The sequence below is a fragment of the Fringilla coelebs genome (assembly GCF_963513975.1).
Source record: "Fringilla coelebs genome assembly, chromosome: 28".
NCBI lineage: Eukaryota > Metazoa > Chordata > Aves > Passeriformes > Fringillidae > Fringilla > Fringilla coelebs.
In genome coordinates, this window is record NC_140054.1 from 5,510,412 (window position 1) to 5,529,764 (window position 19,353).

At 54.5% G+C, this 19,353-nt stretch overlaps 1 protein-coding gene across 8 annotated transcripts in view; it reads left to right on the forward strand.

Moving 5' to 3' along the window:
- Window positions 1-19,353, forward strand: part of MACF1 (microtubule actin crosslinking factor 1) — a 131,661-nt gene that overhangs the window by 35,354 nt on the left and 76,954 nt on the right. For 7 of the 8 annotated variants that reach the window (XM_084222735.1, XM_084222739.1, XM_084222741.1 and 4 more), the window contains 30 exons: window positions 1,277-1,443; window positions 2,049-2,161; window positions 2,254-2,360; window positions 2,624-2,743; window positions 2,849-2,944; window positions 3,179-3,306; window positions 3,389-3,482; window positions 4,573-4,727; window positions 6,361-6,637; window positions 7,050-7,178; window positions 7,426-7,503; window positions 7,631-7,792; window positions 8,338-8,442; window positions 8,937-9,032; window positions 9,354-9,479; window positions 11,380-11,532; window positions 12,009-12,163; window positions 12,543-12,669; window positions 13,196-13,379; window positions 13,918-14,087; window positions 14,784-14,962; window positions 15,138-15,276; window positions 15,649-15,842; window positions 15,997-16,159; window positions 16,606-16,689; window positions 16,784-16,891; window positions 17,536-17,634; window positions 17,785-17,937; window positions 18,038-18,126; window positions 18,503-18,638. In XM_084222735.1, the coding sequence (XP_084078861.1) occupies window positions 1,277-1,443; window positions 2,049-2,161; window positions 2,254-2,360; window positions 2,624-2,743; window positions 2,849-2,944; window positions 3,179-3,306; window positions 3,389-3,482; window positions 4,573-4,727; window positions 6,361-6,637; window positions 7,050-7,178; window positions 7,426-7,503; window positions 7,631-7,792; window positions 8,338-8,442; window positions 8,937-9,032; window positions 9,354-9,479; window positions 11,380-11,532; window positions 12,009-12,163; window positions 12,543-12,669; window positions 13,196-13,379; window positions 13,918-14,087; window positions 14,784-14,962; window positions 15,138-15,276; window positions 15,649-15,842; window positions 15,997-16,159; window positions 16,606-16,689; window positions 16,784-16,891; window positions 17,536-17,634; window positions 17,785-17,937; window positions 18,038-18,126; window positions 18,503-18,638 (4,086 nt within the window). The remainder of the gene's footprint in view (window positions 1-1,276; window positions 1,444-2,048; window positions 2,162-2,253; window positions 2,361-2,623; window positions 2,744-2,848; window positions 2,945-3,178; window positions 3,307-3,388; window positions 3,483-4,572; window positions 4,728-6,360; window positions 6,638-7,049; window positions 7,179-7,425; window positions 7,504-7,630; window positions 7,793-8,337; window positions 8,443-8,936; window positions 9,033-9,353; window positions 9,480-11,379; window positions 11,533-12,008; window positions 12,164-12,542; window positions 12,670-13,195; window positions 13,380-13,917; window positions 14,088-14,783; window positions 14,963-15,137; window positions 15,277-15,648; window positions 15,843-15,996; window positions 16,160-16,605; window positions 16,690-16,783; window positions 16,892-17,535; window positions 17,635-17,784; window positions 17,938-18,037; window positions 18,127-18,502; window positions 18,639-19,353) is intronic. The other variant, XM_084222736.1, reaches the window with a different exon arrangement.

Genomic DNA, 19,353 nt, shown 5'->3' on the forward strand with positions numbered 1-19,353 from the left:
AAGAGCAGTTTTATGTGTGATGAGCGTGTCAGGCTGGAGAGGGAGGTGAGCTGCAGCATACCAATGACACCGGCAGCACCCGCCCCGCCGAGAGGGATAATCCCGCAGGTCCCTGTCTCCTGCCTGCTAAGGGATGTCTGACAGCCGGGACCTGAGCGCTGCCAGCACCCAGCTGAGGGTGTTTTGGGCAGGGATTTGGGTGTTTTCAGGGCTGGGTGCTGGCACACCTGCTCCCTGCAGTGCTGGGAGGAGGAATCCGGGAAGCAAAAAGCCTTTCCGTGGGCACCCTGGAAAATCCGAGTGGCTCCCATCCTCCCCTTTGTCCTCTCCTTAATTAAGGGGAGGTAATTGTACTAACTGGGGAGCTGGAGAGGGGAGGGTGAGGAGGAAGCCGTGCCAATCAGGAATATGCTGGCATGCGGGGACACGTGCGTGGTGTCACGTGCCAGTCTGGGATTCGCAGCCAGCCCTGTCTGAGGGGTCCGTGACTGTCGCTGTCTTTTGTTGGGAACTGGGTCACAGCACCCCCTGCCACCAGCACCCCCTGGCACCAGCCAGGCAGAGGGGGGATGTCACATCCTTCCCTCCATCCTTCTCTTTTCCCCCAGCGTGGAGCTGCTCCGTGGCTGGAGGTCAGAGATCTCCTCTCTGAGTGGTTTTCCCGCTTCTTAAGTTGGTATTTTTTACAACAGGGTGTTCCAGGTGCAGCTCCCCTGCCACACCTGCAGCCCCAAAAAGAGATATTGGTGGTGGTCCCTTCTCCTTGCCCACCCTGGGTGCTGCTGGGTGGCAGTGACCATTCCAGGAGGTCTGAGGGTGCTGGGCAGGGGCAGTGAGGGTACAGGAGGGAGCAGGGAGAGGCAGGAAGGGGCCTGTCTGGAGCCTCCTCTCTCCAGGACATTGTGTTCCCAGTGAGGTGTGTCCCTGTCCCGATGTGTCCTGATGGTGCAGAGGGAGTGGCTCTGCTGGTTGTTGGGAGCTGGGCTTTGGAGTTGTCAGCTCCTGTCCCAGCTGGGCTGGGCTGTGTGGCCAGGCAGCACCTGGTGGCCCTGTGAAACGGGGTTAGAAAATGTCTGGCTCTGCCTGCTCGGATCTCCAGCCTGCCCAAACAGGTCCTGTCACCCCTTCCCAAGTTCCTTGGCCACGGGGTCCCCTCTCCCCACAGTGACCATGAGTTGCCTCCTGCCCTTTCTGGTAGCCAGCTCTGGGGCATCCAGAAACTGGTGGAGGTTTCCCTGCTCCTGCATCCTCCCATGGCTGTGCTGCTTCCTTACAGATCTCTGACATCTACATCAGTGGGGAGCTGGGGGATATGTCAGCCAAGGAGAAGCTCCTGCTGTGGACACAGAAGGTGACAGCAGGTTACATCGGGTTGAAGTGCACCAACTTCTCCTCCTGCTGGAGTGATGGCAAGATGTTCAACGCCCTCATCCACAGATACAGGTAGGCAGGGAGCAGCACTGGGAGTGTCATGAGGGTGGGAGGAGGGATGAGGGTCTCCCAGGGGTCTCTGCCCACCACTGTGGTCAGTGATGGGCTGGAGTGCTTGGAGATGTGGCAGGGAGCAATGTCTTTTTTACTTGGAGTTATCTCTTCTGCCAGGTAGCTGTGGAGGGGGGGATGCTTGGAATGAGCAAAACGTACGTCAGGTTGCAGGAAAAAAAATCTAAATGAGGCTGGGAAGAGAGGCAGAAAGGAAAAGCTTTAAAACTCTTGAGTGCTGCAGTGCTGCCCTTTTGCTCTCCATGAGCAGCAGCACTTCCATCCATGCTTTTATCCAAGGACCTTAGAGGTGTCTCAAGCAGCAGTTGAACCTCTCTTGATTCCTTCTTCCCCAGCTGGCAGCAAGAGTGTTTTCTTTGCAGCCTGAACCCCCTTCCCAAAGGGGGTGAGAGAGGGAAGTCCTGCAGCCCAGTCCCCTTGGAGAGCCCCTGCCCTGGCACAGGAGCTCAGAGCAGCCCTGGGAGCCACCCATGGCAGTGATGCCCACCTGGGATGCTCTGCCCTGGCCACTGGTGCTGGCTGTGACTCTGGGGCGTGTCTTGCAGGCCAGATCTGGTGGACATGGAGAGGGTGCAGATCCAGAGTAACCGGGAGAACCTGGAGCAAGCCTTCGAGATCGCCGAGCGCCTGGGGGTCACACGGCTGCTGGATGCTGAAGGTGGGTGCCCAGGGCATGAGAGCAGTGCAGGGACATGCCAGCCTCTCTTCCCACTCCCTTTCCTCACTGCCTTTCTGCTTCCCTCCTGCCAGACGTGGACGTTCCCTCTCCGGATGAGAAATCCGTGATAACTTACGTGTCTTCAATCTACGATGCCTTTCCCAAAGTCCCCGAGGGAGGAGAAGGGATCAGCGCCATTGTAAGCACTGCTGAGGGCTGGGAGGCTGGGACAGCCATTTGGGAGGCAGCTGGGGGTTGTGGGCAGGGTTTGGGAGAGGGTCTGTTCCCTGTGGAAGAGGGCTGAGGAGAGAGAAGAGGCTCAGAGGGAGGATAAGACCCCATTATGGTGTCTGCCCTGTGACCTGCTGGGGTGTTTGTAAGGCCAGGATCCTCCTCCTCCTCTCTGTACCTGGGATGGCATCACAGCAGTGGGCAAATCACAAAGACATTCTTGCCCCACAGGAGGTGGATTCGAGGTGGCTGGAGTACCAGACCCGTGTGGAGTCCCTCATCTCGTGGATCAAGCAGCACACGATACTCATGTCAGACAAATCCTTCCCCCAGAACCCTGTAGAGCTAAAGGTAGGTCCTGGACAAGGTTTCTCCTCAGTGTGTCCTGTGTCCAGTGCTGAGGGATGGGTGGTGGCACTCCCCAGGGTGGTTCCTGATGAGCCTTTCTCATGCCAGGCACTTTATAACCAGTACATACACTTCAAAGAAACTGAAATCCCAGCGAAAGAGCAGGAGAAAGGACAGATAGAGGAGCTCTACAAACTGCTAGAGGTAAGGATCATCCTGGCTGCCCAGGGCTGGTAGGTGGGAATGCTGTGCTTTTTTAGCAGGACTGAACTGTGCTCAGTTCAGGTTTATTTTGGGGTGGAGAAGTGGGAACACCCCTCAGGATAAAGGAGGCAGCGAGCAGCACGCTGCAGGAGCAGAGCCCCTCTCCCCTCCCTGGAATCCCCAGGCAGCTCAAGGCAGAGGTGGGAAATGCCATTCTGCTGATGTTTCCCCCAGGTTTGGATTGAATTTGGACGCATCAAGTTGCCCCAGGGCTACCACCCCAACGATGTGGAGGAGGAATGGGGCAAGCTCATCATCGAGATGCTGGAGCGCGAGAAGCTCCTGCGGCCGGCGGTGGAGAGGTGGGTGCCGTGCCCCTGGCAGGGACATCCCCTGCTCCTTCCTCTCCCAAAACCCCTCCCTCATCTCCCTCTGTCATTCCAGGCTGGAATTGCTGCTACAAATCGCTAACAAAATCCAGAATGGTGCTCTGAGCTGTGAAGAAAAGCTCACCCTGGCGAAGAACACGCTACAGGCTGTGAGTGGGGAGTGGGGTTTGCCCCTCCTGATTTTATCGATTTGTTTGTTTTCCTACTCTTGTTTTGTACCCATCTCCTCTCCTCTCTTCTGCCTGGGGTGGTGGGTTCCCCCTGGAATGTTTTCCTTTCTTTTCTTGCCCTTGGGCCTGTCCCAGAGGTGCTCTGGGGGTGGTGGCAGATATTTGGGGGCATGGGGAATGGTCTTGTCTCTGGGAATGCAGTAAATGGGGCTGGACATCTGCAGAGGTTCTGGGGTGGAGAACAGCCCTTCTGGAACAGCTTGTTGAGTATTTTTTTGTTGTATAATGAGGTTTAAAACCCCCAAAATCTGTTTTATTTGCCTGGTGGAAAGGACTCAGTGTCAGACCACAGCCCCCTTTAGACACCTGGGGCTCCTGGAATGGTCACTGCCAGCCAGCAGCACCCAGGGTGGGCAAGGAGAAGGGACCACTGTGGTGGTGTTCACAGGGGGCTCAGGATGAGATGAGATAAGAATCTTGACTCCATGTTTCAGAAGGCTGATTTATTATTTTAAGATATATATTATATTATAAGAAAATGATATATTAAAACTACACCAAAGAATAGAGGAAAGGATTTCATCAGAAGGCTTGAAAGGAAAGGAATGGAATGATAATAAAATTTTGTGATTGATTAGAGTCTGAGACAGCTGGACTGTGATTGGCCATTAATTAAAAACAACCACATGAGACCAATCAAAGATGCCCCTGTTGCATTCCCACAGCAGCAGATCATCTTTGTTTACAGTTCATTTCTGAGGCCTCTCAGCTTCTCAGGAGAAAAAATCCTTACAAAAAGATTTTTCATAGAATATGTCTGTAACAGACCACCACCAATATCTCTTGCTGGGGCTGCAGGTGTGGCAGGGGAGCTCCACTGTTGTGAAAAACACCAACTTAAGAAACAGGAAAACGCTTGGAGAGGAGGTCCCTGACCTCCAGCCATGGAGCAGCTCCACGCTGGGGGAAAAGAGAAGGAAGGGGAGAAGGATGTGACAGGGGGTGCTGTGACTCTCAGCCCCCTCTCAGGGCGGAGGGGAGGGTCCCTGAGTGTCCCCTGTCCCCTCAGGATGCCGCTCACCTGGAGTCGGGCCAGCCGGTGCAGCACGAGGCGGACGTGGTGGCGTTCCTGCAGGAGAGCGAGGGGCTCATCCGCCAGCTCCAGGCGGACGTGCAGATCCTCCGGGACGAGAACTACTACCAGCTGGAGGAGCTGGTGTTCAGGTGACCTTGGGAGGCTTCCTCAGGGGCTGCACAGCCCATCAGTGTGGGGCACGTGTGTGCTCAAAGATTGATGTGGGGTTTTGAGGGTCCCCAGGAGGAGGTGAGGGATGGGAATTGACTCCCAAGTTTTCAGAAGGCTGATTTATCATTTAATGACGTATTCTGTTCTATTCTATTCTATTCTATTCTATTCTATGAAAATGATATAGCAAAACTGTACTAAAGAATGGGAAAAGAAACAGAGATGAGAATTGACTCCCAAGTTTTCAGAAGGTTGATTTATCATTTAATGATGTATTCTATTCTATTCTATTCTATTCTATTCTATTCTATTCTATGAAAATGATGTAGTAAAACTATACTAGAGAAAGAGAAAGGATACAGAGAGATGAGAATTGACTCCCAAGTTTTCAGAAGGCTGATTTATCATTTAATGATATATTCTATTCTATTCTATTCTATGAAAATGAAAATTATATAGTAAAATGATACTAAAGAATGGGAAAAGATACAGAGAGATGAGAATTGACTCCCAAGTTTTCAGAAGGCTAATTTATTATTTTATGATATATTCTATTCTATCCTATTCTATGAAAATGATATCCTAAAACTATACTAAAGAAAGAGAAAAGATACAGAGAGATGAGAATTGACTCCCAAGTTTTCAGAAGGCTAATTTATTATTTTATGATATATTCTCTTCTCTTCTATTCTATTCTATTCTATTCTATTCTATTCTATTCTATGAAAATTATATACTAAAACTATACTAAAGAACGAGAAAGGTTACAGAGAGGTGAGAATTGACTCCCAAGTTTTCAGAAGGCTGATGCATTATTTTATTTTATTATATTATGTTAAAAGAAAATTTATATACTAAAACTATACTAAAGAAAGAGAAAGGAGACATCAGAAGGTTAGAGAAGAAGGAATAATAAAAACTCGTGACAGACTCAGAGAGTCTGGCACAGCTGGACTGGGACTGGTCATTAATTAAAAACAATTCACATGGGACCAATCAAAGATGCAGCCCCCAAACCACGTTCCAAGCAATCAGATAATTATTGTCTACATTTCTTTCCTGAGGCTTCTCAGCTTCTCAGGAGGAAAATCCTGGTGAAGGGATTTTTCAGAAAATATCCTGGTGGCACACGTGTCCATCTCCTTACCTGATATATGGTCTCCTTGAGCCAGGTCTTATGAGCTCTTAGACATTTATATCACACCCAAGATAGCTCAGCTGCCTCAGAAGGCATAAAATCAGCAGGATGGCTTCTGTGGGAGTGCTGGAAACAGAAAAGTTTTAATAAAAGGCAAAATAACAAAACTCTTTACAGAGAAAAACCGAGCCAGGTGCAAGAGGTTCTTGCTCCTGGTAAAACACCTCACAAAAGCCATTAGTTTCTTTGTTCTCCTCTTTTTCTAGTAAATTGCTCAGACAGGATTTTCTGGCTCCTGTCCAATTGGCCATCCTTAGGTTTGGGGTGAAGTCCCTCAAGTCCTATGAGGTGTCTTTTTACCTAAACAAGGAGAAAAACTTCTGGGCTTTTTTTCCTTTTTAAGGAGCCAAAGAAGGGTTCTGTCACTCTGTGACACATTCCTATCCTGACCCACTCCTTGCTTGCTTCCCCAGGACCATGAGGCTGCAGGACGAGCTGGTGACGCTGCGCTTGGAGTGCACCAACCTGTACAGGAAGGGTCACTTCTCCACCCTGGAGCTGGTGCCCACGTCCACTCTGAGCACCACACACCTGAAGGGCGAGTCCCTGACCAAGGGGCTCCACACCTCCTCGGCCTCCTGGTTCAGGAAGCCCATGACCAGGACAGAGCTGGTGGCCATCTCCTCCTCGGAAGATGAAGGCAGCCTGCGCTTCGTCTACGAGCTGCTGGCCTGGGTGGAGGAGATGCAGGTGAGGAGATGCTGGGCCAAACCTCCTGCCTGTGCTCAGGCTGATGTGGGAAGATGCCCCAGGCCTTTTCCTGCCTTTATCTGTGAAGAGTTGCTGTGGTGGTTTGTCGTTTTTGGAGATCTGAGGCTTCTATCTGGAGCTGGGTTTTCTCTCTTGTGGTCCTGCTGGCCAGTGGGGATCAGAGGCTCCTGATCAGATCAGCAGATCTGTGCTGATGCAGTCACTTGGTCTCAAGTGGGTGGGAAGCTTGTGTAGGCTGTCCCAGAAATATTCAGAGTTGGAGCACTGGCTTAGGATCTTGCACCAAGCCTGGGAGGTGTTTGTTCCCTCTGGGGTGATTCCTGTTCCTTCCTCTGGGAGGATTCCTGGTGTCCCTTTGAGAGCAGTGCTGACCTGAGCCTCTTGGTTTCAGATGAGGCTGGAGCGGGCAGAGTGGGGCACTGACCTGCCGAGTGTGGAATCCCAGCTGGAGACCCAGAGGCACATCCACGCCAGCGTGGAGGACCTGGGCTCCAGCGTGAAGGAGGCCAGGATGTATGAGGTATGCTGGGGGACACCAGGCATGGCCCCACGTGGGAAATGAGGGCGTTGGGATCATCCCTTGTGGGTCACATCCCTGGGACAGAGGTGATTTTTAAGGATGGAGCTTCTGAATTGATGCAGTGCTGCCCTGAGCCGTCCTCTCCACCCTCCCCTTCCTCAGGCAGAGCTGTGGAGAAAGATTTGGGGATGGGGTTCTGGGTGATGCTGTCCTGTGGTGGGTAACAAGAGCGTTTCTCATCCTTCAGGGTAAAATGTCTCCGAATTTCCGTGCCAGCTACACGGAGACGCTGGGCAAGCTGGAGACTCAGTACTGCAAACTGATGGTGAGTGGGCTGCCAGCACTGCCCAGGGAGCCTGGGGGCCTTCCCTGCTCCAAGGCTGGGGAGAGGGCAAAAAAACCATCGGCTACAGAGCAGGGAGGAGGAATAATGAACCGTTCTTGGTGCCCAGGAAACCTCGAGCTTCAGGCTGAGGCACCTGCAGAGCTTGCATGGATTCGTGTCCCGGGCCACTGCTGAGCTGATCTGGCTGAATGAGAAGGAGGAGGAGGAACTGGCCTATGACTGGAGTGACAACAACCCCAACATTGCAGCCAAGAAGAATTACTTCTCGGTGAGTGCTGGGAGGGCAGGTGCTGCTCTTGGTCCTCTGTGGAGCCCTCAGCTCCTGACAGACCTGAAATCCTGAGGCTGGATGCTCCCTCCCGGCTCCCTGGGCTTGTTGTGCCTGAACAGATCTGATGGAAGCGCTCCCCAGAGCAGAAAGTGAAATGAATGTGTGTGTTCAATTGAATGGCAATCAAAAAAGGCATCAAAAGATGTATTTTTAGCATTATTTTGGAGCTCAAGGCATCTTGAACTAGCGGGGGCGAGGGGAGTAAGTCTGAGCCAAAGAGGAAAATTGATTCCTCTTTACAGCAGTATAAACAAATTCCCATCTTTGCACAATCGCTGTGTGAAGCTGAAGGGGTCCCTGGGCAGGTTTCCAGTGCCTGTTTGGCACACAGGAGGCAGATTCCTGTTGGGAATGGGGCTGTGGTGCCATGCTGGATTCCCTGGCATCCACTGGGGCCTCCTTTAGAGCTTCCACACTGTGTTAGTTGGACACATGGTCTGAGCCAGGTCCCAGAAGTGAGATTTGCACTTTCCCTCCTGCAGGAGCTGACAGCAGAGCTGGAAGAGAAGCAGGACATCTTCCGTTCCCTGCAGGACACTGCTGAGCTGCTCTCCCTGGAGAACCACCCAGCCAAGCAAACCGTGGAGGTGAGCAGGGCTGTGGGGTTCCTGAGGATCAAATCACCTCAGCTGGAACTGGGAGACTCACTGCCTCACCCCACAGTGCCTGATGAAGTGTTTTATGGTGGCAGGACATTGGTGCAGTGGTAGAGATTTTTAATTTTGGGAAGTGGCCGTTCCCAAAACATCGCTGCCAACACTCAGAGTGTGAGCCTTTCCCACAGAGAGGGGATGCAGGGAATGGCCTTGGCTGCCCTGGGGTCATCCAGGCTTCCAGGGACACCGTGGTGGTGAAGCAAAGGGCTGTGGGAACCTTTTCCATGGGGTAAAAGCAAAACTGTTCCTGCCTCTGGCATCCTGGGGGACACCGAGACAGGCTCTGCCATCTTCTGTGTCCAAACCCTCCTGGCTGCAGGCAGATTTTGGTCATTTCTGTCCTTCCCTCAGGCTCCTGTGTCCTTGCTGTGCCCCTCCTGGCTGTGCATGCCCTTTTCCAGTGCCCTTGTCTGTGTTTTCCACAGGCCTACAGTGCTGCTGTGCACACCCAGTGGCAGTGGATCAAGCAGCTCTGCCTGTGCGTGGAGCAGCACGTGAAGGAGAACGCTGCCTATTTCCAGGTATTTGGGGCCAAATTCCCTCAGTCCCATCTGCTGAATCCCACTCCATGAGCTCCTCACACTGCTGTTGTCCTTGATGGAGAGGGAAGAAGGGATTTTTTTCTCTGGAATATCTGTTAGCTGCTCCCTGGGCCTTTTAGGGGAAAAAGGGATCAGCTTCCCTGTGTTTCTGCTCATCCACCTGGGATGATCCTGCCCTTGCAGCCCTAAAGCCAGAGCAGTGTCAGGAGCTGCTGGCTGAGCCTTTGGGGTGCTCCTTGCCCGTCTCCAGGCTGCTCAGGGGGCTTTTCCAGGTCCCTGTGACCCTTTTTGCCTCGGCAGTTCTTCAGCGACGCCCGGGAGTCGGAGACGTACCTGCGGAACCTGCAGGACTCCATCAAAAGGAAATATTCCTGCGACCACAACACGAGCCTGACACGGCTGGAGGACCTCCTGCAGGACTCCATGGTGGGTTCTCTGACACCCCACCACCCTGCTCTGGTCCAGCAGCGTTGCCTGGGGCTCCTCTTTCCTCCCCAGGGAGAACTGGGCTCTGCATCCCCACGGTTTGGGGTATGGTTTGTGTCCCACCTCAGGCTGGGATTTGCTTGCCCTTGGAGCTGCTGAATGAGCTGCAGGCTGTGCTGGCCCCAGCTGAGGAGTGGGTCACTGTCATTTAGAGGCACCATCTGACCTCTCTGTGTCCTCAGGGTGAGCAGCAGGCAGCCTGTGCTGACGTGTGAGCTGCTCCTGCCCCGGCCATGCCCATCCTGCTGACAAAGGCAGCGCCTCCAGGATGCTCCTGGTTCTGCTTTGGAGCTGGTGGAGAAATGCCTGCTCTTTATCCAGCCCAAATCCTGTGTTAATCCATCCTGCTGGATGGGGGAGAGCCAGGGCAGCCTGGCTGTGCCAGGGGCTGATCTCTGAACACGTGGCCTGGCTTAGCAGAGCAGAGTCCAGCCCAGGCCATGGCACTGTCACCTTCTTGAAAAAAACCAACCTGAAAACAACCCCCAAGGAGCAAAGCATCAGCTGGTGTTTGACACCAGGGTCAGGGGAGGATTTGGGCTGTGGCCAGGGTGCTGAGCTGTGGTGGCAGGGTCAGGAGGTGACACTGAGCCTGTGGAGGCAGGTGGTCACCAAGAAGTGCACAGCAGAGTGTCCCCAGTGGCTCTGGGGTGCCCTTACTGGGGGTGATGGGTGCATCAGCACTGGCTTCTCTCCTGGAGGCCTGGGGGCTCCCCCATCCTCTCCCAGGGTTGTCCTGGCCTGTCTCTGGTTCTGTCAGGACCTGGAGCAGCCAGGCTGGCCCCCAGGGTCTGTGTTTGGGAGCCCTGGCACATCAGGAGTCTGGCAGGTGCCATCTGGGGTGGGAGAGGCTGTTCTGGGCAGCCAGAGAGTGGCCACAAACCCAGGGCTGGGGCAGCTGCCCTGAGCTCAGCTATATTACTCTTTCTTACCTAATAAGTTAAAGTTGTATTTCTTCCAATCATGCTCCCTGGGACAGGCACAGGTAGTTTATTTAATCATTTATTCTTTTCTTTAAATTTTATTTAATTTTATTTTTTTTAACCATTCAAGTCTCCTCCACTGTCTTAGCACACTAACCAACCCCAGAGGACCAAGCATGAGGGAGAACCTTTTCTGGGATCCTTTTTTTTGAAACCTTTGCTGCAGCCAGCACGGGCTGAGCTGTCACTAATCACAGAGCTGTGATCTCCACGGTGCCAGAGGCTGTTCCAGGGGAGCTTTGCCACCTTTCCCCCTGGGCTGGTGCCATCACCACGCCCAGCAGGGATTTGTAGGAATAAATTTTCCTCCAGCTGGCAGATCTCTCCCCAAAGCCAGAGGCCTGTGCGATCGCTCCCCCCCAGCCCCTCCTCCTGAGATGTTTGATCCCCATAATTCATCATCTCCCATTCCAGCCATTGGTTTAAACACCCCTTCATCCTTTGCTTTAGAGAAGGGAGCATGCTTCCCTGGGCACTCCTGCAGGCAGCTGAGCATCCCCAGCTTTGGGGGACATTGTCCTGCTCTCAGCCCCTCACAGCTCCTGGGACTTTGTTCTGGTGGATGTTGTGTTCTTTTTTTTTTTTTTATTTTTTTTCCCCTTTTGAAAGAAAACATTTTCTCATCCTACCAGCCAGAGAGGCAGAGATGTGCATGTGGCCTTGCAGGGCAGTGGGAGTAGCAGTGATGTCCCATCCCATCTCCTGAGCCCTCTTCCCATCCTGCCAGGGCAGCAGGATCCTCCTGAGACGTTTGCTCAGCCCTCGCAGGCCAGCTCTGGGGTGGGGGGCGAGCTGAGATGCCTGGCACAGACCTCTCCTCCCATCCCTGAGCAGCCCATCCTCCTTGTCCCTGCCAGGATGAGAAGGAGCAGCTGATCCAGTCCAAGAGTTCTGTTGCCAGCCTGGTGGGACGGTCCAAAAGCATCGTCCAGCTCCGGCCCAGGAACCCAGAGCACGCTCTGAAGAGCACCATCCCCATCAAGGCTGTCTGTGACTACAGGCAGATCGAGGTGAGGGCTGGCAGGGTGCTGGTGGCACTGGGGAAGGGAAGGCAGGGACGAGGGGGTGACACCCAGGGTGGTTTAGGACGGGCACCGTTGGATCTGTCAGTGCAACGCGGGAGTGGGAAGACAGCGGGAGGGAAACAGCAGGGATGTTTTTCCTGGAGCAGATTTCCACGTCTTAGATTTATTCTGGGCAGGAGCTGGAGTCCTTTCCCCTTCCAAGGAGGATGGGCTTCATCATCCTGAGCCAAACAAGCACGTGGGTGGCAGCCAGCTCCCTGTGACTTCCTTGTCCCTTCCTCTCCCGGCACGAGCGTGCCGCACTGCCTGGCACATTTCCAGGCTGCTGCTCCATTCAAACACGTCCATCTGGGTATTTCTGGGAGCTGGCTCACCCCCAGCAGAGGGGCTGGCAGCAGGGACAGGCGTGCACAGCCCTGCTGCTGGGTTCTGATGGGCTCCTGGTGCTGGTGCTGTTGCAGATCACCATCTGCAGGAACGACGAGTGTGTCCTGGAGGACAATTCCCAGAGGACCAAGTGGAAGGTGATCAGCCCCACAGGGAATGAGGCCATGGTGCCTTCTGTCTGCTTCCTGATCCCCCCACCCAACAAAGAGGCCATCGAGATGGCCAACAGGTAACTTGGTGACAGTCACAGAGAGGTGGGATGGTGGCGTGGGAGGGGAGAGATTTGGGGTGGGAATGGGAAGAGAGTGGGGATGCAGGTGTGAAAGTGGTTTGTGGTGGGGAAAGGAATCCTTCATGGTTCTACAGCTGCAAACTCCATTGCAGAGACTGCTGCTGTAGCTTGCAAAATGAAAAAAAATGACAATTTGGGAGGAGGGATCCCCTCAGGGATTGCTGGCACTGAACAGCAGGAGCATCACTCCCTGCGTGGGGGCAGACTGGGGTCACTGGAGTGATGGGCTGCTGTCTGCCAGTGATGGCTGGAGTAATCAGGGCTGGGTTTGCTGGGAAGCTCCAGGGCTGATGGATCTGCTCCTTTCCCCTTGCAGGGTGGAGCAGCTGTACCAGAAAGTGATGGCTCTCTGGCACCAGCTCCACGTGAACACAAAGAGCCTCATCTCCTGGAACTACCTGAGGAAGGACATAGCCCTGGTGCAGAGCTTCAGCATGGAAAAGGTGCAGAGGAACTTCCCTGCCTGGTTCTGGGGTTGTGCTGCTCTCCAGGCTTCTCTGTGTGGCCAAAGAGAGGGGAAAACCAGGGAGGGGGGAAATCAAAGGTCTTTACACCTGGGACAGTGCGTGCACACCTTGAAAAGGGTCACAGTTCACAGCAGTGGGGAAAAGGGGAACAATTCACGCCTTGAAAACCCAGGTTTGGGGCTGCTGTGCAAAAGGGTTGCAGCTCTTCCCAATAAAAAGAGCATCAGGAGTTTGCTGCTGCTGAGAGATTGTGGATTGAGCATTTCATTAGGGAGTGAGCACAGCTGGAGGGAGGCATGGGTCTGACACAGAGGATTTACCTCTCCCCCTCTGAAAACACTCCTTGGGCAGAGGATTTACCTCTCCCCCTCTGAAAACACTCCTTGGGCAGAGGATTTACCTCTCCCACCCTGAAAACCCTCCTTGGGCAGATGAAGGCGCTTCAGCTGGTGTGCAGGAAGGTGTTCCTGATGTTTGGACGTGCCTCTTTTTCCCCTCACAGCTGAGATCCTTGGCTCCAGGGGAGTGTCAGCAAGCCCTGAAGAGTCTGCAGGGCCACTACGAGGATTTCCTGCAGGACAGCCGGGACTCAGAGCTCTTCTCCGTGTCGGACCGGCTGCGCCTGGAGGAGGAAGTGGAGTCTTCCAAGGAACACATCCGGCAGCTGCTGGAGTCCATGGAGAACGGTGAGCTTCAAAGGGCCTGATGGTTTAACCAGGAGCTGTGGGAACTCATAAACAAAGGATTTATGGGATGGCTTCGTGTTCTTCTTTTCCTGAGCTGGCTGGTTGGTGGTGTGAGCAGCTGCTCTCCTTATTTCTCCATCTATCCATCGAAGTGTTCGGCCTTTGTCCAGCACTGTTCCTGCAGAGAGGCCTTGGCTTTGCAGCTTCAGCCGAGCTGCTGAGTCCTCTTCCCCTTCTAGTGTTGGCAGAGGGAATGCATTCCAAGCAAGGAGCTCTTCCTGCATTTAGTCTTTGGGAGAATGCACGAGGTGGTGGCACTTGTGACACCACGAGTCCCACCAGGACCGAGGACTCCGATGAGGCTCCCTGTGGCTGGACTCATTTCCAGAAGATGATGATTTAACGATTTAATGATTTAATTGAGCTGTTTCCCATCTGAGCAGAGATGCACACTCAGCTCTGGGGATTCCAGCAGGCTGTTTGGGACAGATACTGCCCAGTGGTGCTTGAGCTGGTGTTCTGTGTGTCTGGCTTGCAGAGGACAAGGATGAGACCGTTGCCAGGACCTATCTGTCCGAGCTGAAGAACATCCGCCTGCGGCTGGAGGAGTGCGAGCAGCGGCTGCTGAGCCGCGTGCAGGCGCCCAGCAGCGCCCGGGCGGACGGGGACAGCATCCAGGAGAACACCCTGCGCCTGGCAGAGCAGGAGGTCAGGGCTGGGACACACACAGCCAGACACAGCTGGGGCTCCTCTGGGTGGGCGAGGGGTCGGAGGGGATCTCGATGCCCGGGAGGCAGAAGGGGAGCTCAGCCGGCAGGCTGCCTGCTTCATCTCCTGCCGGCTGCTTTGCCAAGGGCAATCCTGCCCGTTTCCCTCCTGCCTGTTTCCCTCCTGCCTTTTTCCCTCCTGCCTTTTTCCCTCCTGCCTTTTTCCCTCCTGCCTTTTTCCCTCCTGCCTTTTCCCCCCTGCCTCTTCCCCCCTGCCTTTTTCCCCCTGCCTTTTTCCCCCTGCCTTTTTCCCCCTGCCTTTTTCCCCCTGTCCTTTTTCCCCCTGTCCTTTTTCCCCCTGTCCTTTTTCCCCCTGTCCTTTTTCCCCCTGTCCTTTTTCCCCCGTCCTTTTTCCCCCTGTCCTTTTTCCCCCTGCCTTTTTCCCCCTGCCTTTTTCCCCCTGCCTTTTTCCCCCTGCCTTTTTCCCCCTGCCTTTTCCCCCCTGCCTTTTCCCCCCTGCCTTTTTCCCCCTGCCTTTTCCCCCCTGCCTTTTCCCCCCTGCCTTTTCCCCCCTGCCTTTTCCCCCCTGCCTTTTCCCCCCTGCCTTTTCCCCCCTGCCTTTTCCCCCCTGCCTCTTTCCCCCCTGCCTCTTTCCCCTGCCTTTTCCCTCCTTTCACGTTGTCTCCCTCCCCTGCAGCACACACAGGAGGATCTGCAGCAGCTGCAGTCGGAGCTGCGGGTTTTGTCTGAGAGGTGTTACAGCTTCCTGAACAAAGCTCCTGCAGGGCCCAGCACGCCCCACCTGCGTTCAGAGCTGGACTTGGTGGTGAACAAGATGGAGCAGACACATGGGCTGTCTTCCATCTACCTGGAGAAGTGAGTTGGGATGTGCCTCTGTTCCCAAACACCCTTCTGGGTGTTCCCAGTTCACTAAAGGCCTTATTGTGTCCCTCCGGCACACCTGGTGGTGGATGTATCTGAATCCACCCCCCTGCAGCCTCCAGATCTGTGCCACGTCTGGGGTGTCAGTGTGTTCTGTTTGATTTGCCAGGTTGAAGACGGTTGACATCATTATCCGCAGCACCCAGGGAGCAGAATCCCTGGTGAAAGGCTACGAGGTGAAGCTGAGCCAGGAGGAGGCTGTTCCTGCTGACCTGGCAGCCATTCAGACCCACAGGGCGGCCTTGCAGGTTGGTGCTGTTGGTTTTTCAAGCACTGTCCTTCCCTTTTTTCTGCTGGATTTGGACCGTGGGACATTTTTCTTGCCTCGATACATTTTTGGAGGGTTTTGTGCTGCTGATGTGAGAGCCCTGATTGCTCTGTCAGTGTAGAGGAGGTGCTGTGGCTTGTGCTCTGCTGCTGTAGGACATGACCCTGCACCAGCCTGAGCTGGGAGCATGTTCCCTTCATTCTACACCTCCCAGTTCTTTGCAGGTTAAGGAGAAGGGGTTAATAAACCCATTAACCCCTTCCCAGCTGTGTCACCTCTGGCTGGGAGGACATCTCTGCCTTGCTCCCTTCTGCTTTCAGTGACACTGACCCGGTGCTGTCTCCTTTTGCAGCAATGGCTTGGGGAGGTGAAGGACAAGGGCTCCGTGTTCTCCACGCTGGAGGAGGAGATGGTGAAGGCGAAGGAGGTGGGGGAGCAGCTGTTCAGGCTGAGGCAGGAGCGCAGCATCGACCTGGAGCGCTTCCAGGAGAAGGGGAGCCAGCTGTGGGATCGCTGGCAGCGAGTCTGCGCCCAGATCGAGACCCGGTGAGAGACCTCCTCCCTCCTCTGCCGCATTTACCCTCACCCTTCTGCTGAGACCTCGGGTCAGGCTTGGGTGGAGGTGGAATTTTTCTGGCTGGGATTCCTGCTGGTGGCATTTCACCCCCTCCTGGTCTTACCTGTGGTGGTTTTCTCTCAGCCACACGGAGCTGGAGAGCATCCAGGAGGTGCTGAGCGATTACCGGCAGTGCCACAGCGCCCTGATCCAGTGGATTGAGGAGATCACAGCCCAGCAGGAGCTGATGAAGCCAGGCCAGGCTGAGGACAGCCGGGTGCTGTCGGAGCAGCTCAGCCAGCAAACGGTGAGGCAGGACCTCGTGATGTCTCCTTGCTGTCACTTCTTTTCATGTCTGAGCCTGGAAATATGAAAAGCAGCAGGGAAGAGGCTGCATGTCTGGGAAGTGGAGGAGTTCTGCTTGGCTCGAGGTGCAGATGAGGTCTTGCGTGGAAAATGGGAGAGTGTAATGATTTTACCCAAAAGTGCAGGGATGCGAACCAGAATTCTGCTCACGTCCCCATGGCTGCTCTCATAGAATCCCAGAAAGGTTGGGTTGGAAGGCATCTCCAAGATCATCTTGTTTCCATCCCCCTGCCATGGGCAGGGACACCTTCCACTATCCCAGGTTGTTCCAAGCCCAGTCCAACCTGGCCTTGAGCACTTCCAGGGTTTGGGTCATCCACAGCTTCTCTGGGCAGCAACTCAGCCAACCTGTTCTGACAACCATTTTTGCTTTGAATTCCCTTGAAGGCTTTGGCTGCAGAAATTGAGAAGAACCAAGCCAAGCTGGACCAGTGTCAGAAATTCTCCCAGCAATACTCGGCCGCCGTCAAGGTACAGCTCCTGGGTGGGGTGGGGTGTGCTGGGCAGGAGCAGCCCTGGCAGAGTTTGCAGATCTCACAAGCTCCACGTCTCCCCACCTTTTCAGGACTATGAGCTGCAGCTGATGACCTACAGGGCCTTCGTGGAGTCGCAGCAGAAGTCGCCCATGAAGCGCCGGCGGATGCTCTCCTCCTCAGATGCCATCACCCAGGAGGTAGGACCCCACCTCAGCTCAGCAGGGGGAAACTTTGGGGCTTCTTCCACGCCCAGCAAAACCACCCAGCAGCCTCTGTGAAATGAGCTCCTTCCTGCTGAACTCTCTTGTATAAATAAAGTTTCCACCCTCGCTGTTTTTTCCAATAGCCAGAGAGGATGGCTTAGTGCCCTAAGCACCAGGTATGCCATACCTTGACTCCTGGGAACCCCTGGGTCAAATCCAGCAGGGTCGGCTCAGCCCTTCAGCCTTGTGAGGTAAATAACCAGAGCACCATGCAGTGTTGCTGTGTGTGCATCTTTGGGATGAGAACCTTGTAGGGACCCGAGCTCCTGTCTGCTCTGTGTGGATATTAAAGATCCCAGTAGCCAGCCCTCTGTAAGAGTCGAGCATCCCAGTGTCCGTGGCCGGAGTGTCCCCTGGCTCCAGTGTCAGTGTCCAGTGCAGCATGCCTTGTGTGGCCACCACCCTCCCCAGCAGACTGGCTGCATTCCATTGGTGCCATCCCGGCTCTGCCCGGTTCCCCTGGGGGGATCCCAAGCCAGAGGTGCCTCATCCGTGTCCTGTCCCGTGAAGGGTGGCACTGTGGACCTGCCAGCAGGACTGATGCAGCCCCTTTTCCCCTCTGTGCTCCCCCTTGGCAGTTCATGGATCTGAGGACTCGCTACACGGCCCTGGTCACTCTGACCACCCAGCACGTCAAGTACATCAGCGACGCCCTGCGGCGCCTGGAGGAGGAGGAGGTGAGGGCCTGGGGCACACCCTGACCTGTCCCCACATCCCCCTGTCCCCAAGGATGCTGCTCCATGCTGAGGAGCAGCACCTCCCTTTCCTCCCCCTTTGGAGATCCCTTTTGACGTGGCTGTCTTGCTCCTTCCTCGCTCGGTTTGCAGAAAGTGGTGGAGGAGGAAAAGCAGGAGCACGTGGACAAGGTGAAGGAGCTCCTGGGCTGGGCTCTGGGCTTGAAGCAGAGTGTGCAGGGCAGGACAGCTGCTGCTGGCAGCAGAGAGCTGGGAGACATCGAGAAATCCATCTCAGAGCAGCAGGTAAAGCAGGGCAGACACCAGACCCTGAGGTTTAACTTCTGCTCTTTTTTTCACAGCTGCATTAAGCTGCTTGTTTTCTTTTTTTATATTTTTTTTCCAGGCCCTGAATGAGGAGCTGACTGCAAAGAAGGAGCAGGTCTCTGAGGCCATCAAAACTTCCCAAATCTTCCTGGCAAAACACAGCCACAAGTGAGTGTGACCAGGGAGGGAACAGGGGCTGGAGATGAGTTTCCTCAGAGCTGGTGGATCCATGGGATCCAGTGCCTGACTCCAGTTAAAAACAATGAGCTGCACACAACAGTTGAATTCTTTATTGTCTGCAGTGAGATCTGTGAAATGTGCAACCCATTTATGCTGTGGGACAGTATTAATCCTCCTTAGGTGAGATGCAGGCACATTTATTTGGGGATTGGATTGTTACAGTGCCGGTATCCTGGAACTTTGCTGTTATCCTGGCAGGTTTTAGCTGAGCAGGGCAGGGACTCATGGTGGATTTGGCCTTTTCCTGTGCTTGGGAGGATGTGGTAATTCTGCGAATCTGAGATATTTCCCCTTCCCCTTGCAGGCTTTCCCAAGCAGAAAAGGACCAGATTTCTGCTCAGATCGGTGCTCTGAAGGAAACCTACCAGGCTCTCTGCAGCAACTCCACAGAGCAGCTCCAGCAGCTCCAGAGCCAGCTGGCTCAGGAGACAGAGCACAAGGTACTGCTCCCTTCTCAGCCCTGTTCACTCCTCACCTTCCTCCTCAGGCTGTGGAAGAGGTTTCATTTTGTCCTGTGTCTCCTGGCCACTCACAGCCTCTTGCACGTGGCTGCCCTCCCTTCTCTCCTGTTCATGGTCACCCAAAGCGTCTGGTGGTGCCTGGAGGCCAAGCAGGAGCTGTTTTCCTGCTCCATGGGAGAGTTGCAGGGCTCTGCCCTCTTTGTGCTGGGTGAGCAGGGTGGAATTCTGCCCTGGAAACGTCCCCTGGAGGAAATCTGTGTCCTCTGAGGGCTGAAAGCTGAGAGGGCTCAGTCCCACTGCGGGCAGGGGGTGCAGGAAGGTGGGACTCGGGGTCTGGCCAAGGGTTTGTGGGACTCAGGGTCTGGCCAAGGGTTTTTCTCAGCAGTGGCTGAACCAAGCAGCTCTTCCCTGTGGAAGGCAATTACATCATCCAGCCCCTCAGCTGACCTGGGAGACCTCCAGAACCCGTTCCCTGTTCACATCCACCAGCCCCATCCTTGCAGGGAGGGCTGGGAGTGCATCCCTATTGCCTCTGTTCCAGCTGTCATTCACAGATTTACGTGTGCCTGTTCTCTAAGTGTATATTCATGTGTCAATGGATTTTTTTGTGTGTTTGCTTGCTGGCTCCCTGTACCCTGAAGCAACAGCCTGCTCACATCTGGCTGTGAGACGCAGGTTTTGGCTCTCAGGTCTG